Consider the following 26,920-nt stretch of genomic DNA (forward strand, 5'->3'; position numbering starts at 1 on the left):
AGTAATAACATCTGGGGAAACTATTTTTAAGTTTTTATTTATGTATGTATTTATTTGAGAGAGAGAGAGAAAGAGAGAGAGTACGTGTGAGCAGGGGAAGGAAAGAGGGAGACGGACAAGCAGTCTCTGCGCTGAGCACACTGCCCATGCCTGGGCTCAATTCTATGAGTCTAGAATCATGAGTCAACTGCTTAACCTACTGAGCCACCCAGGCCCCTGGGAATTATTTTAAAATGACAAACGGGGGCCCCTGGGTGGCTCAGTGAGTTAAACCTTTGCCTTTGGCTCAGATCATGGTCTCAGAGATCAAGCCCGCATCAGGCTCTCTGCTCGGCCCGGAGCCTGCTTCCCCCTCTCTCTGTGCCTGCTGCTCTGCCTGCTTGTGATCTCTCTCTCTGTGTCAAATAAATAAAATCTTTACTACAAATAAAATAAAGAATAGCAATACATAAGGGATATGTGGAAAGCAGAACATCTGAGACTTATTTCAGGAATAACTGAGAACATATTAAAAATCATTTACAACTGGCAGTAGAGGCAGTGTGAGAGGCCAAGGGGAGTTAAATCATATTTAATCAGCAAGTAGGAGTGAATCTGGGAGTTACTGTGGCCTCTCTAATGAGACAGCCTTGGAAACAGTACACGAGGCTTGAGACCCCTTATCATTTCACAACTGAAACCTGAATACGAGGGAATGGAGTGACGCAATTAACAATACCAAGAAGGGTCATCAAAATGCCACAATCTAGAAAAACCTGATTGGCTCAAAAGAAAAAGAACTTCTATGAAAAAGGCCACAAAATTCTATTTCTTTACTGCAGAAAGAATACATTGTCATTGAAGAGTTCATTACATCTGAATCTCCGAGTTCAGAGTTTTCATCCTTCTAATTAACGAACATACACCCTTTAATAAACTTACACATTTTACCAACGAGAATTCCCGCTGGAAACTGCAACACTGAGCTGCTTGGCTTCCCGGTCTCCTTACTTGCTTATCTAACACTACCTAATAAATAATCACCACCTCAAAGTCCACATAACTGAAACTGAGCTTTTTCCACCCTCAGAGCCCCTCTCGAGAGTCCTGTGTCACCGGCCACCAAGGATTCAAGTCCAGAGAACCATCCCGTTAGTTACTGTGTCACTCTCCTTAACCTTTCTTCACTTTGACTCCAACACCAGGACAGCTTAACTTAGAACACTCGTTAGACCATGGCCATTCTCGTATTATCAACTTTTCATTTGCTCCTAAACACCTCATTAACTGATACCTCATGGCCTTTTTATTTCCCTCGCTGCTCCTATATTGCTATGTCCCGGACTTGGGGAAGCACCTGCCACTTTCTCAATGCGCCACGATGTCTCCTATGTCTGTGCCTTTGTCCATGTCATTCTCTTTATCTGACATGATTTTCCCTCTCTCATCTACCTGCCTAAATTCTACTCACTCTTCAAAATCCTGTTTTCATGAAAATGCCCACTTACCTGACCTCCTTTGGGTAAGTCGAACCCCTCTCTGGTGCCACTCAAGTAAACAGACTCTGATTTTGCCCCATACCAGCACCAACACACTGTTCAAGGAATGATCATTAATCGTGCCATGCTGGACGTTCTTGCCACCAGACAGTCTGCTTTACCTCTGCTATTCCAGTACTGGTAAAATGACAGGAAACTGTGAGGCTTCCGATAAATACTGGCTGAATGAATGACTGGAGGAAGCAACCAGTCAGATACCCTGAAAACTCTTTGAGAAGTTTACTCAGGGAACAGCAAAGTAGGAATCGTAGATAAGACCACATGTAAGGGCTTATTCAGTGACTCAGCAAATATGGTATGAATTCCAAGTTGACCCTCTACTAGACATATGCTAGGCGTTAACGATAGTCATAATGATCAAGACACCAGTATCGAGCCAACAACCCACACTCACATGAGGTTTGCTATGTGCCAGGTTCTGCAGACAATCCTACCTACATCCCTCTGAGGAATGTGCCACGGTCTAAGGGAGGAAACCGAGGTGGAGAAAGTTTAGGTCTGCACTTTTAACCACCATAGTAATACTGCTTCATGAGAGATAAAAAGCTGAATGATAAGTCCTGCGTTGAAGAGTTCAAAAGGAAACAGACGACAAAGCCATTTGAGAACGGGAGTCTGGAGTGTGAGATACACGCTGTAATACGGGGCAGACAGTAGGCGTGCGGGAGTGTGAGAGTCTGAACAGAGATATCAGTGGGTGATACGTTTGGGGGGAGAATCGTCACCGAGGAAGGAATTCCTGCTCTGTTATTTTATGTCCTCCTCACCTTCATGTCTGTCATTTGGACCTTTCTGTACATTAAGAAACAACTACAAGAACCAAGTAGATGTTTAAAATATTTGGGATGTCTGGGTAGCTCAGTCAGTTAAGTGTCTGCCTTTGGCTCTGGTCATGATCCCAGGGTCCTGGGACCGAGCCCCTGTTGGGCTCCCTGCTCACGGAAGAGCCTGCTTCTCCCACTCCCTCTCCCTGCTGCTCCCCCAACTTGTGCTCCCTATCTCTCTGTCAAATAAATAAATCTTCAAAAATAAAAAAATTAAATAAAACTAAAATATTTCCACCAGCCATTGGAGGATTTGAAAACGCCAGTCTCCAGATAAATATAGTAGCGACTGAGAGAACAAAATGAAACAATAGTCTACATATGTCAACTAAGTTGGAAGTGCTTATACAAAATGAAATAATGATCTTACAAATGTGCTTCTTAAGCAGTTTTAAAAGATGATGGAAGGGGACACCTGCATGGCTCAGTTGGTTAAGCGGCTGCCTTCGGCTCAGGTCATGATCCCAGTGTCCTGGGATCGAGTCCCACATCGGGCTCCTTGCTCGGCAGGGAGCCTGCTTCTCCCTCTGCCTCTGCCTGCCATTCTGTCTGCCTGTGCTCACTCTCGCTCTCTCGCTCTCTCTCTCTCTCTCTGACAAATAAATAAATAAAATCCTTAAAAAAAATGTTTAAAAGATGATGGAAGAAAAGATCTAAAAGAAAAAGAATGTCTATATTTTGTATGTTTTTTGAATTTTGGATTTAAAAATAAAAGTAGTTCAAAGATTTCTACTGCCTGGACACATCTGCTTTTAAATTAAATGAAAACCAGCACAGTTATGTAACTCATAGTGACTGATGGTAGTAAGTACCAGCATGCTGAAATTCAGATGCCGTGACTCAGTAATAAGAGAGAAAAGGGGGGCGGTATGGATACTTACATTAAGCAGCTGTTCAAAAGCAAAACTAAAGCCTTTCTTATAGTCAGTGATTCCTTTTGCTGTGATATTATTCACTGCGTCTTTCAGCACTTTCTTATTTCTCACATTGGCTTGGACAAGGTGCTGAAAACAGCTCACGTCCTGGGCATTGCTGTTAAACTGTGAAAGACAGAAAAGTAAATATATAAATGAACATGAAAATCAATCACATCATTTTATTTGAATTTGTGGCCTGTACATCCCAGTCCTGTTGCATTGTTTCTCTCTCATAAAGTGAGTAAATCGAGAACAAAAGCTCACTAAGGATCAAGCAGCAATTTTCATTTGAGCCCCTTACTCCTAGCACAACCGTGAGCCGGTCACTCACCTTCCTGAAGCTTAGTTTCTCTGATTATAAATTTGGGAGTTGAATTACATAAGGCCCCTTTCAGCTCTCAAATTTTCTGAGCCTTGGGTGGTGGTGGTGGTGGGGGGGGCAACAAACAATGTCATGTATTCAGAATCCAGAAAAGATATGGTGATATGTGGCCGAGTTCAAGGAGAAACTAACCACTTGCTTGCCTTTCTTAAGGAGAAGCTGGGTGAAAAAGCCAGAAAGTCGATGATAGGAACCGAAGTTTAGTAATCCTGAACTGTGATGGTACAGTCTTTCTACCAGGGTTAATCCGGGAAAGTAAGGTGAAGGAATCAGGAACAACAGGTGGCCTTTTAGAACTGCTCGCTCTAGAGCGTATACGCAGAAGGCAGGGGAATGACGGGGGCGAGGCCAAGGGCAAGCAGATCCTTGCAGACAGAGATGGCTGTGAATGATGAAGGCCTGAACAACCAGGAGGCGGCAGGAGGAGAGAACATCAAACCTGATGCGTGTCCCAGTGTGAACATTTAAGAGTCATCACCGACGTTAGTATCACCAATCCTATAAAAAGTATTCATGGAGTTCACTGGGTATTTCCAAAAAAAGAACAATGAGCTCTGCAGGGAGATCCAGGGCACTGAGACGAGTGGAAACATCCCATCTTTTATTAGCTCTGCTATTTGTATGAGCCCTGTAGGCTTTCAGGGCCGAGTGTCACATCAGCAAAATGAGGATGATAATAAGACCATGCCTGCTAGGAGGTAGGGGGCTGTCCAGATGAAATCCTGGAGATTTTCTCAAAAATGTATCATTAAACGATTTTAATGGGTAGATCATAAACCGAAATGTAAATTTTATAACTGATCACATATAAATATAACAAGCGTTCCTTTTTCCTCTGAAAATCAACGAAGCTTAATTATAAGGTGCACGGCACATTTCATCAATTCAGCAAACAAATATTTACTGTCAGCCTGTTATAGGTCAAGAATTGTGGCAGGTGACAGTTCTGTGCCTTCAGGCATTAGGTAGATTATGCACAAACATACACACACGCATATATGTAAGTGCATATATGGTGCCTACTATGTGTTGGGTTTACTCCACAAATATTAATCATTTCCGCTTTGTAAATGCCCTACAAGGCACGTATTTATTACTATTCATGAAGAAATGTAGGCATTGGGGGGTTAAAGAACTTGCCCACAGTCCTGGGGCACACAGGACATAGAGTCAGGATCAGACTAGCACTGTGACAGAAGGGTCTGGGATTTTAACTATTCAACTCTTCCTGCGGAGCATCTTAACATATTACAACATATTCTGAGTAGTTCTCTAAAGCAACAGAGCTTTATTCCCCAAGAGACAAATCACAAGTGGATTCCAGTTTGGACCATGAGTAGTCAGGGGAAAATCTGCACAAGAAATGGCATTTCCTGTGATTCCAAAGAAATGTTTCATTGAAGACTATGGAGGAAGAACATTCCAGACAAACAGAACAACAAAAGGAAAGCCTTTTAGGGATGTATAAAGAAAGAGAGTTTAGCTCAGTCACACATGAGTGAGGACAATGACATAAAATGTGTTTGGGGAGGGAGGCGGGCCAGTCGTGCAGGGTCCAATAGAAATGCTAAAGAACTGTGCTTTGAATTTCTGTCAAAAGGCAAGTCACAAGGGGCGCCTGGGTGGCTCAGTGGGTTAAACCACTTCCTTCAGCTCAGGTCATGATCTCAGGGTCCTGGGATCGAGTCCTGAATCAGGCACTCTGCTCCTGCTTCCCTCTCTCTCTGCCTACTTGTGATCTCCCTCCGTCAAAAGGCAAGTCACAGAAAGATTTTAAGCCACATAGAAAATAACTTAATGTAAAAATTTAAGAGATCATGCAAGTTGCTATTTGGGAAATGGATTTAAGGTGAGCAAAATTCAAAGGATAGAAAATAATTAGAAGGCTATTATAGGAATCTAGCTCAATATACTAAGTGGCTTTGGCATTTGTGGAGATGGTCAGACAAGAAGGGGCTGTACATTGATTTGGGAGGAAGAATCCACAGCGTGTGGTGGTAGACCGGGGATGTGGCTGAGTAACAGCCTAGTACCAGGAATGCCGTGCAGATGTCTGGTACAGGCATCACGTGGCCGGAGGACTAGAGCAGTGATGGGCTCGGGGGCACTTGAGGAAGAGTCAGGAGAAGCACAGAGTTCAAGTGAGGGTGAGTTTTCAATACAGGTAAGACATGTAAATGGTGAAGTTAGGTAATCATAGTATTTGAAGTATGAGACTCAGGGTATACCTGGATGGCTCAGTAGGTTAAGGGTCTGCCTTTGGCTCAGGTCATGATCTCAGGATCCCAGGATAGAGCCTGCATCTGGTTCCCTGCTCAGTGGGATGCCTGCTTCTCCCTCTCCCATCTCCCCCTGTCCCCCACTTGTGCGCACGCGTGCTCTCTCTCTGTGTGTCAAATATACAAGCAAAATCTTTAAAGCGTGAGCCTCAAAAGCAGTCTTGGCTAAAGATTTAAAAAAAAAAGTAGAAGGCTTCAATATAGAAATATGGTGTAAAGCCATAGACATAAAAGGAAAATAGTCAAAGGAGTCCCTAAGTAAACTTAGAAGAAGTAAGCTCCTGTGGAGGCAGGAAGGAAATCAGGAGACTGGGCTGTTTGGAATGATGAGAGAGAGAAAAAAGAAATAAAAGTATCAGTGAGAAAGATAGTGCTGTTCAGATACAAAGATGCAAAATTCAAAGTGTCCATGGAAGTCAAACATGTTACACAGTCAGTGTCCGGGGAGCGGGGCGGGGCAGAGCCCACTGGAATGCTGGAACCACGTGGGAAGTGGTGGCCAGTGCCGTCTTCAAAGTGCCTTGGCTGGGAAACAAAGAAGTAAAGAGGTGGGTACCTCTGAGCGAGAACCCAGGGTCAAGGAAAGGCTGCCTTAAAGTGCAAGGTCACTAGAGCAAAAGAGTACTGACAATGAAGAGTGAAGGAAGGAAAAGATGCAGGGAAAGAGAAAAGAGGTAAAATATACAGTTCTTGTGAAGATAGGGAAGGACAGACAGCCAGCGTGTGGAGTGACCCTTGAATGGGTATCAACTTCATTGATCTGAGGAAGACCAGTGGGAGCTGAGTACAGGCACTGCTGGGTGTATACATAGATTGGGGGTTGAAAAGGTGACGGTTACTGCCTGCCTTGCTGTTCACTGAGGACACAAGCCACAATCAAGGTAAAGTTAGAAGATGGAAGGTTTGGGACTGGAAGAGATTATGCTGAGTGAAATAAGTCAAGCAGAGAGAGTCAATTATCATATGGTTTCACTTATTTGTGGAGCATAACAAATAGCATGGAGGACAAGGGGCGTTAGAGAGGAGAAGGGAATTTGGGTAAATTGGAAGGGGAGGTGAACCATGAGAGACTATGGACTCTGAAAAACAATCTGAGGGGTTTGAAGTGGCGGGGGGGTGGGAGGTTGGGGTACCAGGTGGTGGGTATTATAGAGGGCGCGGCTTGCATGGAGCACTGGGTATGGTGAAAAAATAATGAATAATGTTTTTCTGAAAATAAATAAATTGGGAAAAAAAAAAGAAGATGGAAGGTTTGGAGAGAGTGGAGATAAAACAAGAAGGAAAATATCCTGCACAGATACATGATTTGAGTTCTTTCTTATTTTTACTTTGAACACTATTTTCAGTTATATCCTACACAGGAGTAAAAAGCTCTAATATGTTTCCGTGCTGTTTTCCATAAATTCGAATGTTGGAAACGTAGTATCGTCAGTTCTAAATTCCACTCCCTCTTTTATTCCATTCTTTGATAATCTGACACAATCTTATTCTACACATTCTGTTCTGAAAACAAAAGAAGGTGAGAATTCCCATGTCAGAAAGTTAAAAAAAAAAAAAAGTTTGCCAATGAATCAATAGTAAAATGTCTGACCTTAGAGAATTATTAGAAATGGTTACAGAAAATGTTATTAACTGATTTAAACCGTGAATCATGATAAAATTACAAGTTGTGCAGAAAATGAGCACTAAGTAATGTATTGCTCTGAGTATTTCGGTTGGCCCTGACCTGCTTTTAACACAGAAAAATGAAGCATCTCATTAAGTCGCTTTAACACAAACTGATTAATGTAAATTCAATTCATTAAATACAAATGCAGTGGTATGTAACAGAAATACTACGATTAAACTCATAATAAAACTCATAAATAATGCAGGGAAAGGAACAGCTTACAAAGTCTAAGTCCCCATAGCAAGTCTCACTCTCCTAGGAAAGCAAAGAGAAACTTTACAAGTTCTAAAATAGCTAAGTGTGTATTTCACAGACATCTCACACTCATCTATTTTTAGAACAGACAAAAAGAACAGGTTTATTTTCACAAGCCGAAACTGCAATTTTTGGTAACATGTACTAAATTTTAATTTATAAACCACATATTTAATACATAAATCACTCCTGTATTAAAAACCTTAGGACAGAAGTTTAATAATATAGTATTACAAAGCTTTGAGATAGTATATTGTGAATGAAAATAGATTTAAGGACTCCTGCTTTTGTCACTTATTAAGAAAATGCATTTTTCTAAAAATGTGTATTTAACTAACCTCGGAGTCAGAAATCCAAACTAATACCACACTGATTCCTTTCCTGATCCCAGAAAATTCAACCGAGTAGGTGTCTTATAAGAATCATAGAAAAAAATCTCTGCCAGCACGCTCACACAGAAAGATGTGTGCCTTAAGGTGAGCATGTGGGGTACAACTCACATGGAACTTCGTATCCCTACTCTAGCAAATGAACATTCTTTCATTTCCTCCTTCCACATAACATGTTCTTCTGCCTACAACACTTCTTTCCCTCAACAGTCTTTCCTTACAAAGGCTTTCATGACCTTTCTTGACTATCAGACCACCCCATTATAAGCTCTCCTGGGCCTACATGTATCTTACACAGAACATGACTCCATTAAAATTTCCTACTTCTTTGTAGACTATTTTGACAGATTCTTCCCTAGCTTCGAAGCACACATACTCAAAGAAAAGAGCCACTCCACCATGCAACCTCGGTACTGGGTATATAATAGTATGCCATAAATATTTAACAAGTGTATAATATATGGAGTTTCATTAGACGACAGTGTGAAATGTTGATCAAAATCAAGCTACAGATTTAACATCGTAGAGATGTTTTAGCTTTATAATATGTTAAGCTTATATAGTCATATATGTAAATATTCTGTCCAAACAGATGCTATTAAAATATCCAAACAAAGATGTATGTAAAACACCTACTGAAAAGTCTGGCCCATAGATGTTAAATCAAGTCCAACTCTAGCATTTAAAAAATTATTTTAGTAAAAACATAAGTATGCTTAAATCACAACAGATTCCTAGATTAATGAGAAAGATTCTGATAAGTGGTATCAGCTTTAGTAATCCCTAAAGTTCACTAACAAGACAATGCAAGTATTCTTCAAACACAAAGTTAATGTTTGAAATAGTCTCTGAAATAACCATGAATAGTAAATGTCAATCCTTCCGAAGAACCTTCCTATTAAATATTAAATATCATAGTCAAGTACACACATCCTATTAAAAGATAATTTCGGTGCCAAAATAAACTGTTAACCTCTCAGATGAAGTAATTAAAACTCTTAGTTTTATGAAGACAGGATTTTTGTTCTCAGGTACTCCTCACAAAATGTTTCTGAGAGAGAACTCTGCTGCCCCTTGGATAAAAACAAAATGTTGGCACGTCCTAAGTCAAAGAATCTTCAAGTTCCTCAAAAGCAAGCTTGTGTAGGAACGGCACCCTTGTGGGATGTCGTAAGGCATTTCCACAGGGAACCGAGTCTACCTTTAAAATTGTTAGTGGATCAGTGGTTTTCCTCTAGAAACATTAAGAATTAAAGACAAAAGAAAACCAAAAGTGCTATTATTTCACTTGGAACTGCAGAGAAACAGAAGCAGCCCACTGAATCTTTGACCATTCAGCTCGCCTTTCATTTTTACCCCTTCCCCTAATCCATGTGTCATCTAAACTCTTACAAAAACAGACTTGCTTTAGGGTACTTTGTACATTGCTTAATTATAAAACATTCTTTAATGGGCAAAAAAGGACATAATTTATAATTTCTTGGTTTCTAAAAAATTGTTCAGTATCTAAATTATTCCTCAGAACTTGTATTAATGATTTGCTTTCTCTTTTATCCATGTAAAAGCAAAATGGTAGGCTCAAACTGCACATAAAACCAGCAGAAAACCTCAAATTCAGATTAGCCTGCTTTGCAACAAGGGTATTTTTTTAATTACAAAATACAATTGAACTTGTTTATATAATATAACCAATAACTTATGCAACCAATTTATATTATGCAAAATTATTAATTTAAACGAATTACCTAAATTAAATTACAATGCAATTTTGTGTATTGGGCGGTTACAATTCTGGTATCATGAGCTATCTGCATGTTGGACACCAGAGGGCAGTGCAGGAAAATAAAAGCAAAGTGAACACTGCGCGTGATCTTCAAAAATTCTTGGTTAGGTTTCATTCTTATTAAAAATACTTTGTTTATTTGGATTCTCTGATTTCTGTAGGAAATTTGGAAGCCAGGGTTAGTATACAGAAACAAGATGGTTATCCTAAAACAGAGAAACAGGTGATAACATTTATCCATACACATATGCACATTATACTCCCAGGGAAGAATGATTTTAAGGTTCCTTAAGCAATTATTGGCAATTTACCTCACAGAAACTGCATGCCAATTTATACTATATTTATAACGATCTCATTCCACTTTCATGAATACTTAACATTTTTATTTCCTAAATTCTAAATAAAGCAATTATTTCAATCTTTTAATTACTTGAATTTCCTTGAGAGCTAGCAATATAAAACTTTTTTCTCATATATTAATTTACATTTAATCTTGTGAATTGTCTTATTTATCTAGTTTGTTGCCTACTTTCCAATTATAACTTTTAAACCTATTCTTTATGACTTCTTGAAATATACTTACATAACTATTCATTAATCAGATAAATTTCATCAATATTCTCTACTAATATTTGATGGTTTTGTTTGCTTATTTTACACTGTGGCAATTGGTCAGGGTGAAACTGATTTCCCCTAATAGTATGAGGGGACAATTACATTAAGAGTTTTTTTTTTTTCCTAGATGGCAATTTTCCCTTTTATTGAATTATTACTGGTTCGTGATCCATTCTTTATAATGAGTTAAGATTTGGGATACAATTCTGGAACTTTTTTTATTCCTTTACTATTTCCACTGTTTCACTGACTTCTTACCTTTAATATTAATAACACAAATAAGAGCTAATGTATATGGAGAATCACAACTGCACTAGGCTAAGCACTTACCATGCGGTAATTCACATAACCTTCACCAAGCTTATGGTTTTTGTTTTTTTTTTAAGATTTAAAAATAAATGCTTCATGAATTCGCATGTCATTTCCGCATAGGGGCCATGCTAGTCTTCTCTGTATTGTTCCAATTTTAATATATATATTAAAATTGCTGAAGTGAGCATTGGTTTTAGTTTTAATAGTTTCCATGATGCAGTTGAGGAAAAGAGACTTAGAGTATTAAGCAAAGCACCCAGAGTCACTCAGTGACCAAGAATCAGAGCTCTGCTTTAGCCCCAAATGCCTGACACACTCCTATCTCCAGTGTCTCATCATTTTCAATTTATACCAAAAGTATAAGCTGCCATACCCTGTCACGCTGCTTCTTCCACACTTTCTGTTGAGCTTTGGAACTCTCTTTTTTATCTAATTCAAATTAACACTTACCAATAAGTTTTGGACAAACCGACATCATCATGAGTCACCTATTCATTTCAAGAAGAGATACATAAATACATCTCCACTTCAGCTCTGGTACATGTATCTCATATTCTCTTTTCTCAAATGAAGATTGTAAATGCATTATTAAAAGTATTGCTGGGTAATTCATGATGTTTTGCAAATACAGTGAATAGGATTCCGATTTTTATTATGAATCCCTGTTAAGGGAAAACCAGCAGGGGTGATCACCCTGGCAGAGTTAGAGATGACATAAATTTGTTAGTAGCACTCTGGGACTTGAAAACTCTCATTTGCAAATTGATATTGCTACCCCCCAACACTGGCTGCTGGTTTGTTTTCTGTGGCCTATTGTATGAAAAAATTGATAAAGAATTCTCCACCTTTAATCCAATTTAGGAAAGTCAGGTCTAGCCCGAGCCCTACCTCTAGTAAGTATCAGTGGCCACAACTGATTCAATTGTGTCCTCTGAGCTTCAGTTTCCTTCTTTCTGGAAGAAAAGGGAGGTGGGGGTGGGGTGCATTACTAGATCAACTAGAAAGGCCCTCAAATTCTAAAAATCTTAACATTTAAATCTGATAGTTTTAAATATCAAAGGAATTACATTTTAAAAAGGAATAATGAATTCTGTAAATGTCAAAAGAAAGCCACATCAATGAAAGTGAAGGTAATGACATTATTAAGACAAAACTTGTTTGCCTATAATTATAAATCATTGCCCACCAAAACTTTTGGTGTTTTTACTTTTAAACAAATACTTCAAGCAGTTTTCTTTCTTCCTTTCTTTCTTTTTTGGAGAGAAACAGAGCACTTGCATGGGGGGTGGGAGGGTAAGGGAAGAGGGAGAGAAACTTAAGCTGACTCCATGCCCAGTACAGAGCCTGAAGCAGGGCTTGATCTCTCAACCCCAAGATCATGACCTGAGCTAAAACCAGGTGTCAGATACTTAACCAACTGAGCCACCCAGTTGCCCCTAAACAAATATTTCAATTAACTTAAATCATGACATGCCCAAAATTCAGTCTGTTGACTTTTGCTGAAATGTTGACTAAGTTTCTGAATTAGCCCAACTATCATTTTAATACATTATGTTTATATTTTGATACAGAAAACTTCTAAACCTCTCTAATTACATGAACTTAGAATTTTAAACAATTGAGGGCATACTATTTTTTTTGCTTCCAAAGTAATTTGTACTAAGCTTCCTCACTCATCTCTACTTGATATTTATGTTTTTTTTCCTCAACTATCACTTGGTCAGCCACTGTGTAATCCTGATTCCACAGCATGTGCCAAACTAAAAATATGGACAGGTTCTCTCCATTATTCTTTTTTTCTTTTAAAGAGAATTCTTAAATTTTTTAAAATTTATTTGGGGGTGGGGGAGGCAGAAGATACTCCTGGGCAGGCTCCATTTCATGACCCTGAGATCATGACCTGAGCCAAAATCAAGAATTGAACACTTAACCAACTGAGCCACTCAGGCAACTCTACGTGATTCTTAAGATATAATAAACATATCAGTATGATTTTTACCACAGGTTTGTTTTTGTTTTTGTTTTCATATTCCTGTGGAAATTTGAACACCAGTTCCCAAGGACGCAACTTTAATGAAATGATTAACTCATCGTATACTCTTTGATCTTTTCCTCTTTACCAACATCATGAGGCAATGTTGGCCAACATGCTCAATGTTTTTATGGTACCTGAAGATGATTGCCTGGAATGTCTTCCCTAGTTGAATCTGTCTAAAGAACTTCCCTAGTGGATTTGCCCAAAGAACTCAGAGAGAGTGATAATATACACATATAATAGGTTTGCCGAGAAGAGATGCTACAATACAGATACAGTGAGGATAACTCTTGTCATTTAAGAACACAAAAATGTCTGATCACTGGTTGAAATATTTATAAAATTCTGACAACTGTGTAGGACTTCCCTCTCCCTGCACTATTACAACAAAGAAATACTCAATTGAAGAAGCCCCGCTATGTGCCTTAGAGTTTTCTATATACATTAACATTTTGGCTAAACAGTATAGACAGTGTGTCTATACCCAAAACAAGGAAAATAAAACCATCCATTGGTGCAGAGGTGGGAGTACAAGGATATAGAATATAAACAACAAACATGTATATAAATTATCAGATGGAGACAAACGTTATGAGAAAGGAAATGAGGTAAACTGGTCAACATAGTTACAGTGATTGTATAACTAAAACTGGAAAGATACTAGAGATGAGGCAGTCAAGCGGGTCCTCTCTAATAAGAAAGCATTTGAGCAAAGTTCTGAGCAAAGTGGGGGAATCGGCATGCATCTATCTAGACTCAGCAAGTATCAAGACTCGGGGTAAACAGAAGTTATTTCTAATCTATGCATATGTGTAAGACACGTACCTAATAGAACAAATATATTTTTTAAGGATGGTTAGTAACATCACCAGTGAATTCTCTTCAATATGAAATAGCATTTAGGATCAACAAAAGGATTACCAACACCAGCCAAAGACATGATATTCAAAGTAACTCAGTTCCACTAAAGTCAAATATATAAATATACATAAATACATATATATATTTGGAAATATATTTCAATTATATAAATATTTTAAAAATTTAGAGTTTGATTATGGTAGAAACTAAAGACAAAACTCTATAAAGAAGATACCTAACGATAGAACATAGGGTTAAACAGGAGAGAGATCATGAGGAGTGCCAAAAATTTTTGGCAATATATTTAGGGTGCAAGCATTGGATGAAACATTAAAAAGATAAATTATGGGAAAAAGCAAAAGCCATATTTGGAATTTATAACAGAATTTAATATGTAAATAGTCACTTTATGAAAAAATCCCTTACAATGAAACATGTAACAAAAAAATATTTTCAGGTCTTAGTCCATGTTCTCAAGCTCTAGCATCGACATCCAAATTCTCAAAATGCTTTAGAACCATAGAAATGTGTTGAAATGAGATTCTGCTATTCATAAATTAAGGTTAAAGTTTATACATTCTGCAAGTAAGCACCATAGTGCAGTAGCAATTTATGTTTCAGTTTCTGCTGCTTTGAAACTAAGTAATTAGGAGCAAATATGATAGTTGAACTTAAGTAACTGTAAGCAACTAGGCTAAACCTACAGCTCACGTCAGCCCAAGCCACTTTCTTTACCTCTTGTCATAATCAAATGAATACACAGACCCTGAATAATTTGATCCAGTAAATAGTGATACACAGCTCTGCTTCTTGGGCATGGACTCTTTTCCCAGTTCTCCAAGTCCCAGCAAGTAAGTGCTAACTTCTATATTTTTAAAAACAACAGGTCAGTTCAAAAGAGAAGTATTCCTTCTGGCTCACCGTAAGTATTTATTACTCTGCCATTCCTAAAACTAAAGATGCAGGGGGAGAGGCAAGGTGGTGGAGGAATGGGGGACGCTGTTTCAACTGGGACCCTGAATTAGCTAGATATCTATCAAGCCACTCTGAATACCCATGAAATCAGCCTGAGATGTAGGATTATACAACTGGATCACTACAGGGGCAGAGGATCATCAGTCGAGAGGATGCACCTTGCCAGGATTTTGGTTGATGTTTTTGGTTGTACATCCCCTCAACCACAACTCAACAGAGTATCTAGAAGGAGGAACTCCCAACAAAGAAAAAAACCAAGGACAATGGCCTCCCCTGCAGACCTAATGGATATGCATATAAGCAAGATGTGAGAAACAGACCTCAGGGTAACAGTTATGGAGACAATAGCTAGGTTGGAGAAAACCATTAATGGCAACATAGATTCCCTAAGGGCAGAAATGAAAGCTAATCAAGCTGAACTTAAAAATTCCATAAATGAGATGCAGTGTAACCTAGATTCTGTAACAGGTAGAGTAAATGAGGTAGAACCGTGAATTAGTGATCTAGAAGACACACTGATAGAAAGGAACAGGAAGAGGCCTGGAGCAAACCCCTTAAAATCCATGAACAGAATTAGAGAAATAAATGATGCCATGAAACATTACAATGTCAGAATTATTGGGATCCTTGAGGGGGTGGAGAGAGAGAGGGGACTAGAGGATACATTTGAGCAAATCCTAGCTGAGAACCTCCCCAATCTGGGGAATGAAACAAGCATTTGTGTCTTAAAGGCAGAGATCAAGAAGATCCCAAGATCAAGAAGAAGAGACCAATGTCACAGGATGTAAGCGTAAAACCTGCAAATCTCAAAACCAAGGAAACCATCTTAAGGGCAGTTAGGGGGAAGAGATTCCTTACATACATCCTTACATATGCTGAAGGAATAGCAGCATAATGTCAGACCCGTCCACAGAGACCTGGCAAGCCAGAAAGGGCTGGCAAGACATATTCAGGGTACTAAATGAAAAGAATATGCATTTATCTGGCAAGGCTGTCATTCAGAATGGATGGGGAGATAAGGAGCTTCCAAGACTGGCAGAAATTGAAAGAATATGTGACCACTAAGCCAGATCTGCAAGAAATATTAAGGAGGATTCTATAAAAGAAGACCCCTAGAGTGATGGAGAACAGAAATTTACAGAGATAATCTATAGAAACAAGTACTTCACAGGCAACATGATGACAATAAAAACATGTCTTTCAATAATCACTCTCAACACGAAGGCCTAAATGCTCCTATGAAAAGGCCCAGGGTTGCAGACTGGATAAAAAGACAGGACCCATCCATATGCTGTCTACAAGAGATTCATTTTGATCCAAGCCTCACTCAAAAAAATAAAAAAATCCAAAATTCAGCAACTAACTTTACATCTTAAAGAACTGGAGAAAAAAATAACAAATGAGGCCTAAGCCATGCATGAGAAGAGAAATAATTAAGATAAGAGCAGAGATCAATGAATTAAAAACCAGAAATACAGTAGAACAGATCAACGAAACTAGAAGCTGGTTCTTTGAAAGAATTAATAAGATCAATAAACCACTGGCCAGACTTATCCAAAAGAAAAGAGAAAGGACCCAAATTAATAAAATTAGGAAAGAAAGGGGAGAGATCATGACTAACACCAAGAAAATAGAAACAATTATCAGAAACTATTAACAACAACTATATGCCAATAAATTAAGCAACATGGAAGAAATGGATGCCTTCCTGGAAATCTATTAACTACCAAGACTGAAACAGGAAGAAATTGACAACGTGAACAGACCAATAACCAATAACGAGATTGAAGCAAAGATCAAAAACCTCCCAAAAAACAAGACTCCAGGGCTTGACGGATTCTCTGGGGAAGTCTACTAAACATTCAAAGAAGAAATATTACCTACTCTCCTGAAGCTGTTTCAAAAAATAAAAAAAGAAGGAAACCTTCCAGACTCATTCTATGAGGCCACTGTTACCTTGAATAAGAGACCCCCATCAAAAAGGAGAACTTCAGACCAATATCCCTGAAAATTATGGATCCCAAAATTCTCAACAAGATCCTGGCAAATAGGACCCAAAAGTACATGACCAGGTGGGATTTATCCCTGGGATGTGAGGGTGGTTCAACAGTCACAAACCAATCAATGTGATAGAACACATTAGTAAGAGGAGAGAGAAGAGCCATATGGTACTTTCAATTGATGTAGGAAAGAAAGCATTTGACAAAATACACTATCCTATCCTGATTAAAACTCTTCAGAGCATAGGGATACAGGGAACATTCCTCAATATCACAAAAACCATCTATGAAAAGCCCACAGTGAATATTATTCTCAATGCAGAAAAGATGAGAGACTTTACCTTAAGATCAGGAACATGACAAGGATGCCCACTCTCATTACCATTGTTCAACATAGAACTAGAAGTCCCAGCAAAAGCAATCAGACAGCAAAAAGAAATAAAAGGTATTCAAATTGGCAAAGAAGTCAAACTCTCTCTCTTTGCAGATGACATGATATTTTATGTGGAAAACCCAAGACTCCACCCTCAAATTACTAGAACTCATATAATTCAGTAATGTGGCAAGACACAAAATCAATGCACAGAAATCACTTGCTTTCCTATACACTAACAATGTAACTGTAGAAAGAGAATTTAGGGAATCGATTCCGTTTATAATAGCACCAAAAACCATAAGATACCTTGGAATAAACCTAACCAAAGAAGTGAATGATCTATACTCCAGAAACTACAGAACACTTATCAATGAAATTGAAGCAGACACAAAAATATGGAAAAACAGTCCATGCTCATGGATTGGAAAAATAAACATCATTAAAATGTGTATGTTGCCTAGCACGATCTATACTTCTAACGTCATCCTGATCAAACTACCATTGGCATTTTTCAAAGAGCTGGAACAAACAATCCTAAAATTTGTATGGAACCAGAAAAGATCCCGAATCACCAAGGAAATGTTGAAGAGAAACAATGCTGTGGGCATCATGTTGCCTAATTTCAAGCTATACTACAAAGCTGTCATCACCAAGACAGCATGGTACCAGCACAAAAAAAGACACACAGATGGAAAAGAATAGAGAGCAGAGATATGGACCCTCAACCCCATAGTCAACTAATTTTCAACAAGGCAGGAAAAAATATTCAGTGGAAAAAAGACATTCTCTTCAATAAATGGTGCTGGGGAAAAAGGTCAGCTACATACAGAAGAATGAAACTCGACCATTCTCTTATACCATAAACAAAGATAAACTTTAAGTGGATGAAAGACCTCAATGTGAAACAGGAGTCCATCAAAATCTTAGAAGAGAACATGGGCAGTAACCTCTTCTCCACTGACCACAGCAATTTCTTTCAAGACAACGTCTCCAAAGGCAAGGGAAACATAAGTGAAAATGAACTTTTAGGACTTCAACAAGATAAAAAGCCTCTGCAGGGCAAAGGAAACAGTTAGCAAAACAAAAAGGAAACCCAGAGAATGGAGAAGATATTTACAAATGTTACTACAGATAAAGGGCTGATATCCAAGATCTGTAAAGAACTTCTCCAAACTCAACATCAAAAAAAAAAAAAAAAAAAGTCAAAAAATGGGCAGAAGACATGAACAGACATGTCTCCAAAGAAGACATAAAAATGGCTAACAGACCCCATGAAAAAATGTTCATCATTAGCCATCAGGGAAATTCAAATCAAAACCACATTGAGATACCACCTTACACCAGTTAGAATGGCAAAAATGGACAAGTCAAGAAAGAACAAATGTTGGAGAGGTTGCAGAGAATGAGGAACCCCTTACAATGACAATGACTTTGGAAAACAAGTGGCAGCTCCTCCAAATGTTAAAAATAGAGCTACCCTATCACCCAGCAATTGCACTACTTGGCATTTACCCCAAAGATACAGATGAAGTGAAAAGAAGGACCATATGCACCCCAATGTTCATAGCAGCAATGTGCACAATAGACAAACTGTGGAAAGAGCCGAGATGCCCTTCAACAGAAGAATGGGTAAAGAAGATGTGGTCTGTATATACAATGAATATTACTCAGCCATCAGAAAGGGTGAATACACTCAATTTTTGCATCAACATGGATGGGGCTGGAGCAGATTATGCTAAATGTAATAAGTCAAGCAGAGAGAGTCAACTATCATATGGTTTCACTTATTTGTGGAGCATAAGGAATAGCATGGGGGACATCAGGAGAAGGAAGGAAAAAATGAAGAGGGGGAAATCGAAGGGGAAGACAAACCATGAGAGACTATGGACTCTGAGAAATAAAATGAGGGTTTTAGAAGGGAGGGGGGTGGAGGGATGGATGAGCCCAGTGATGGGTATTAAGGAGGGCACAGATTGCATGGAGCACTGGGTGTTCCACACAAACAATGAATCACAAAACACTACATCAAAAACTAATGATGTATTGGATGGTGACTAACATAGCAAAAAAAAAATTTTTTTTAAGTGAAAATTTAATTTCTAAGTACCAAACACTTTCTAAGTGCCAAAAGTTTCTAAGTACCAAATTTTTAGTATACTATGTAATTAATGGAAAAAATAGTTATCATGCTTGTCAACACCTTCTTATAAACTTTCCTTCTATTTGCAAAGCAATTAAGTTATGTTCTGGCACTCTCTTTGTTTAAAATTAAATAACCTTGATTACGTACCCTGTTATTATATCTCTAAATCTGTCCTTTGAGAGTCTTCTCTTCACAGCCCATAATTTCTTTATGTGTCTTTTGAATGAAGGTAATTTTAAAAAGCATCCATCTTAACCTTTTAAAAAGCATTAAGTATATATGAAAGAAAGAACTTTGGTTCCTTTAAGAAACCTAACTCTACTCCTTCCTTCCTTTTAGTATGTCCCTCCAAAAAGCAAATGGCTACACTATAAAAATATTCATAAACATCTGTAGTACTAGTAATGTTATGAAATACCAAGATCTTAAAATCTACATCAATAAGAAGCACTATAAGTTACAAGAAGTTCCAGACACATGCCTTGCTGGGCTTTGCTAAATGAACCTCCCGAGCAGGACTTCCCAATTTCCTCACTGCTGAGGACTCACTTGAGAGAGAGATGCTAAGTGAAGATTCTGTGTCCTCGGGTGTGGGGTCGGGAGTCTGCATTCCTAATCAGCTGCCAGGTGCAGCTTGTGCTGCTGGCCCACAGGCCCCACTTGAAGTTGCAAGGGTATGAACTACCATATTCTTTTTCGACATAAAAGAGATATGAATCCACATAAAAATTTCTTGAAATCTAGATAATGATGATTTTATAAGACATGAAATTACTCTCCGACAACTCGCTTATCACAAAAGTGCATTGGCATGCCAGGTATCTGTTACTTTATTTGTGACCTGCATCTGTTTTCTAAGGGTGGGAATAAAAAAAAAAAAACCCAACACTTTTAAATGTAAATCGTGCAACAACATACTTATGCTCACTGTCATATGCCAAGTAAAAAAAGTTCTAAGCTAACCAAACCATTCCCTTGTCCAGGAACGCAAGAGACCTATTTTGGAAGGAAAACTAGAATTTAAAGCACATGAGGAAAGGCACAATCCAAATCACGTCTTTCGTGCACATACGGTGTAATTTCGTACTTAAACGAACCTCCACCCTGCGTTAAGTCGGTGTTAAACTGTCAAGTCAAAAACGGGGAGTACCGCGGTTTCATCCTAACCGCAAGCTCATCAGTGAGCCTAAGGCTGTGCGTCATCTCCCTGCATTTCCACCCGCGCGTCTGAGAGGCAGTTTTGTCTGTGCTGAGTGGGAAGCAGGTCACCCAAGCAGAGGTGAGCCTCACTAGCGCCACCAGCAGGACATCGTGATCCACCCTGTCCGGCTTCCCCCTGTGATGGCTAGGGCTCTGCACTCCTCAGCCTGCATGTGCATTTAGAGACTATCATTTCCAGAAGGGCTGTTTGGTGACTATAATCTGGGCAAAGAGTAGAACTAACTTTACAAAAGTTCTCTCCTACAACTTACAGTGAAGATATTATAAGGAAGTATATTGTGATTATTTCTTTCTCATGGATGTTCACAGATGATACTTATAATGACCCCAAGCTAGAAAAACTTACAAGTAGAAAACGGGACTTGAAAAACCCTTCATGTCATCCTGGCATTTGCATCTAATTCTTAAGTAATGAGGTCTGTGATTTTATTGAAGCACATGCCCGTCTTCTTCAGTTGTTAACTTTTCACATACTCGTCATCATGAGCATCATGGGCACATGGGCACACTTCCTTTTCATCCTCCACTGGCTCGTGGTATTTTACTTTGGAAAGGTCAAACTCCCTCACTTTCAGAAACAAATTCCAGCCAATGTGTCAACAGCTGAAATTATGCCTGTAAGTCAGAACACTGCGGCTGCTACCATCTACCACTCACTTCCATTGAAGCAAGCAGCCCGACTAGTATGCAATAGGCTGCATATCATGCGTGCGGGGCTCTCCTTCTGCAACAAAGAAGGCCCTGGAGATCATCCAGAAGGCACTAGGACGTGACATGGCCATACTTCTGACCTCTTACACATGACTGAAGCCTAACACTTAACTGTTCTTCACAAAATATTAAGAGACTTGGAAACCTAAACCTAAAAATGAGAGGCTGGCAGAGTTTTCTGTTGGGAGTTCTAGGCAACTTTGGCAAGTGCTCCTATCTACTGCATCCCAGCTCTTTGGATGACTCACACAAGCATTGGTATGAGAAGGAAGAGAAATGCGTGATGGCTTTGTGGAAAAATTACGGTCAAAGTTAATTACACAATCACGACAGGCTTCCTGAGTGCCTTAATGTAATGACTCCCTGAAGTTACAAAAACTAAAAGTTCCAACATTTCTTTCCTAGACTTTCAGTTTCAGAGGAAAAAAAAAAACACATGCACACGTGTGTACACACACACCAGGACATTATAAATACATTTTGAAGAGTTATTTCCTTAGAATTTCCATGTCATTAAATTGTAAAATTTGTATTTAATGAGAAAGACCTATCGAAGACAAAAAAATATTTTTGCTTTTCTCTTACCAAAATAATGAATAATAATTCATTCTCTTTACATGTATCAATTTCAGGCATTTTATAGCTCCAAATATAGCATGGTAACTAATAAAGCTGAAGAATTTCTTTTAAACTATTAAGTTTATTTGGTTGATATTAACTATTATATAAATGCAATTAAGAGCATATAGTTGATAGGAGCAAAAGAGGCACGATAAAGCAAGTAAATACATATATTAAAAGAAAATAGATTACCTAGGCAGAATGTATAATCCAATATAATGTTTAAGTGTTCAGATGCAATTTTAAGAACAATCCAATTCATATGTGATTTTTCAAGCCAAAATACGGAAACATTTACTGAAAGAATTCTTCCACGAAAACAAAAAATATTTCTTTTTGTAAAAATGAATAGATCTAGGTTTAAAAGTAATTTCTTTTTGCTTTTATAACCTAATCATATTCTATCTTAGAAATTCTAACAATTCCAATATTTTGAAATATATCAGATTTCACAATAAAATCAGTAAATACATTTTATAGTTTCCTCAGCATTCAGCCACATAACTTTGTGGTTATATCTAGACTCATACACAAAGATGGCTGTGCTCCAATTCTGTCTTCCAAGAACAGTAATAGTACCTACCTCACAAGGCAGCTGTAAAGACTAAATGAGTTACCATGGAAAACACAGACAGTAGTTCCTGCCACAAAAGCAGTGTTAAAAAAAAAAAAAAAAAAAAAAAACAAAAAACACACACTAAAAAGTTCCTATGACTTGTGATTAAAGAAAGGTTAATACATAAATAAGATAAAAAATGAACACATAACTACCTGAGATCTTGTTCATACTGATTAGTGAAGGGCAAATCTATGCCTGGAATAATCAGCTCACTTAAAATCAATCAGTGACTTTTCAATCATGAAAATGCACTAACAATTTTTCTGAAGTAATAAAATTAAACAACAGTACACAGTTAATAAAAAATTCAGAATATAGTTGGCAAAAATGTCTTTTTATGGTAAATGAGGATCATAAACGATGAAAGTAAATTAAAGGAGCTAATTGAAACTAAACAAGACAATATACAGGAGCTGAGACCAGCAATAAATTTCTCTAGGAGGAGAGTGGGAAATCATGATGGCTTCATCTTTCAAATAGCTTCCTGCATTATTTGCCTTACAATCTCCCTGGGTGGTGCATTTTCCAGTATCATCCTTCTTCCTGATTTTTGAATACATAACTGGATATTTTCATATTTAACTTGAGATATTGAGATACACTATTTCCAGTTCTTTCTACAATCAACATATTCCATTTGCCAATGCACCTGTAGCTACACAGTCAAGCTGCATCAAGTAAGGACGCACAAGTATGGATCTGAGAAGAGCTGTCAATGAACCAACAAGGTCTACTGGCTCACAGAAACCACAAGGAAGTATCTTGCAATTATGTTTCTTAAGAAGTCAGTTAACAATTTTCTTTAAAACAATACATATTTAAAAGCCTTAGTATTTTTAAGAAAAGTAATGGTCTTTAAGCCTTGTCAGGCAATTAACAATCCCAATGTCAATCCCATCTAAGTGATTTAATTAAGAAGGATCCATTAATTGCTGGTTAAATGTGGAAACCACAAAATTCATTCAAATCCATCTCTGCTGTTTAAAAAAAAAATTCTTTTTAAAGCATTTTTATTAATAGCATTGTTTAGTTTCTAGCTAAGGCAGATGCTACTGATGTCCCATCCATTATTTCCATGCACGCCAGCCCAAATTTAACTGCCTGACATTTCTGCAAGCCCTCTGCCTGTGTACTTGTTGGCCTGGGAACCCCAGAGAATTGATGTCTCCTGGGAACAACAATTAACTTTAAATACTCCAGCCCATTTTCCTCTTGGAAGGGATAGCTCTGACTCATGTAATGTATGGATTCTTAGAACTACCCAGAGCATTAAGCTGTACTCATGCAGAGTGGTGATTTATTTGATAAACCATCAAATAAATTATTATTTATTTACTATTTTCTTTCTCTCTCTCTCTCTCTCTCTCTCTCTTTTAAACTTCTCACACTTCTCTAAGTATTTCCTAGAGTTACTTTCTCAATAGATGATTTGTACTTAAATCTTTGTCTCAGAGACTGTTTCTGGGGGAACCCAGTCTAAGTTGATACTCGCAGAGGTTTTAGGAAGCGGATCCTTGGGATGGGATTGTAGATTTAAATCAACACTCACCAGCCACATGACAACAAAGACTCCACTGGGAACTGACCGTATACCCGTCATAACTAGAATCAAGAAAACCCCTCAGAGGCTGTAGCATCACAAATTCTAAGCGTTTCACCTCCAGTGATTGGAACACAATATAGATTGAAGGGGAGGTACCTACCATTTCAGATATATAGTCGCAATATTAATCATAAAGGCTTGGAGTTGGTGGGCTGTTGTTATATTCACTGAAGAAAATGATAACATCAAGTCAGTGAACTATCAACTGAAGGCAGAGTGTGAACTGCAGAAGACTTCTAGGGCAAACAATGAAGAGATTCCCATCTCCTGTTGTGAAGTAAACGTGTGCCAGAAATAGGCACAGACGTGCTTTTCAGAGCACGTCCTTAAAAAGGACGCTGCATTTGGAGCCTTGTCAGGCTTCTATGTTACAGTTGGGGCAATGCTAGGCAAATCACGGGACCCTAAGTGTAGAACATCCAGGTGAGTGCAACTGAGAACCATGAACTTCCAGATTCCCCTATACCCTCTGGATAGGCAGAAGTAACCTCTTCCACCTAGAAGGTAGTAGTTTGTCTGTTCCTAAACACCATAAAAGATGACAAGGGTTCTCCTGAGGATCTGACCTCATTTTCCCTCATGGCTTTAAGCAACAAATAGGTAAGGTCTCAAAACGTCCCATCTGGCAGAGAAGTCTCTGCTCCAGGAAAACAAAAACAGAGAGAGAGAGAGAGAGAGAGAGAGACCGACCACTCAACGAAAGAGATACAAGATCTGCATAGTAGGAACCAGAGGGTCCTAAGAGGATATGCAGAGAAGAGATGCTGAGGGATCATGAGGCAACATACACCCAGTCAGCAGTGTGGTATGGAGGAGTAAGCAGCTTGAGAGAAGAGACACACAGACTCCTACACAGTGGCAAATGACTTGAATGGTTGACCACTGCCCTGGAGGAGCCAGGCTGGAAGACCTTCCCCAAAACAAAGTATCCTGGAGCAGCAGCATGAGGATGTACCTACAGAGTAGGCATGGAAAGTGCAAATTGCTCTGTTTCACATCAACGACTACTAAAGAGCATTCATCACAAAGTACTGAACTGGGTAGATGAGTTGTCACTGGAGGTCATCCAGCCTTTTTGTGTGGCAAATGTAGTGCTTGCAAAAGGGGCCCATAAATGCTGTAGCAGGGTAGTGGGGAAGGGAGCAGGGAGCGGGGGAGACGGAAACAGACACACACAGAGAGAAAAAAAGACATGAGATACTTGGGCCTAAAAGCATGGGCTGTTTCTCACCTAGTGTAATATAGCTACAGGCACTGGTGAATGACCAACCAACTGTCCAATGCTTATTCTTCAATACAATACCACCTTTCAAAAAGACGACCGACAATGTCATGTCAATTAGATAATCATCAATTTCATACCTCTAGAGGGGGTGGGATACATTGTTTCTTGTTACTGACAAACATTCCACTTATGAGTTCCTTTCTTGTTCACGGTGCCTCTCCCAGGTACACATACTACCTGATTCACCATCACGGGATATCACCGTGGGGTTGTGCATCAGCTGCATAACCAAGAACCTCTTTTATGGGAAATGAGGTCCAATAATGGGCACATGAACACGGGATCCATTGGGGCCACCATTTACAGCCCTGTTTAGGAGCTGCCCAAGTGATAAACCACTTGGGCAGTCTCTTAAATGCACAATGAAGGCTCTAGCTTGGGGATGACAGTCTTTGAGTTGAAATGTAGTTCTTCAAGATATAAAATGTACTCTCGACTACGGTGCTATGTTCATTGATGTGCTGGCACCAGCTTGTATCTGCTCATTTAAAAATAAATAAATTTAAAAAGTATATTTTTCAGGAATCATTAAAGCCGACTGACCTCACATAATAGGTAGCTTGAAATCAGCCGAGGTGGGAGTGTTTATATTATGAAAATTAACAAATGCTACAAATCAGGTTGCCCCTCCCCACACTGGCTCTGCCCCAAAAAGGCAGAATGCATGAGTGTGGGAACTAAGGGATGGATGTGGGAGCAACATCTCTCACCACCACAGAGAGTGAGCTACCTGGGAAATCTGCTCACCCTGTCTCTGCAACTTTAGGCTCTACTGACCACAAATGTTCTACTTTCCACGTGGGGGTATAAAGCTGAGGTGGTGCTCCCATCAGGGTCACATTAAGAATTTTATTTAACCTAAATCTATACCTACTATTTCGATATTTTGGATTCCTCAAGCCAGGAAAACTACATGCAAAAAAAGAAAAAAATCTGGTAGAACTCTAGCTGACAAGGAGATCGTCATGAAGGCTGTTGCTACATAATGTGGGGAAAGCAGAACCAAGCATAAAACTCAGAGGACTCATTCAAGCCCTTCCGTTCTTGGTGAAGACTAGACAATTTCAGGAGCCACTGTGAAATGCACACACAGAGACTGTGCATTCCCAGGCCTCTGGGTTTCAAATTCAGCCATCTCACTAATCAAGCTGCCGACAAGAGAGTTAATGTGCAGGGAAATTAGAAAGGGTATGAGAGAAGAAAAAAGAGAAGTATAAATTACAGACCTTTGTTCCAATGCTAGCAACCCTCCTTCGTGATGTATTCTCAGCTGGGCTTTTTGGTTTGTTTGCTGTTTTAATTGTGAGCAGTCACCCATCTTAAAGGATCAGTGACTGGGTAAAGAGCGCACTGGTGAGGTTTCTCACTACCATTACCTACAACTTTTGGCCTCAGTTTCCCCTCCTGTGGCCAAAATCTACTCTGCCCACATATGGGGACGGCTGACAAAGAAAACCCCAGATCTTTAGGGATTTCAGCAGAATAACTTTGAAGTTCATATTCT

The 26,920-nt window shown here is 38.9% G+C and overlaps 1 protein-coding gene and 1 pseudogene across 4 annotated transcripts in view; both read right to left on the reverse strand.

Moving 5' to 3' along the window:
* CACNA2D1 (calcium voltage-gated channel auxiliary subunit alpha2delta 1) overlaps positions 1-26,920 on the reverse strand; it is a 512,561-nt gene that overhangs the window by 85,471 nt on the left and 400,170 nt on the right. For all 4 annotated transcript variants that reach the window (XM_044245916.1, XM_044245914.1, XM_044245915.1 and 1 more), the window contains exon 11: positions 3,244-3,402. In XM_044245916.1, the coding sequence (XP_044101851.1) occupies positions 3,244-3,402 (159 nt within the window). The remainder of the gene's footprint in view (positions 1-3,243; positions 3,403-26,920) is intronic.
* Positions 11,045-11,139, reverse strand: LOC122905745 (annotated as a pseudogene).

Source organism: Neovison vison, chromosome 4 (genome assembly GCF_020171115.1).
Source record: "Neovison vison isolate M4711 chromosome 4, ASM_NN_V1, whole genome shotgun sequence".
Taxonomy (NCBI): Eukaryota; Metazoa; Chordata; class Mammalia; order Carnivora; family Mustelidae; genus Neogale; species Neogale vison.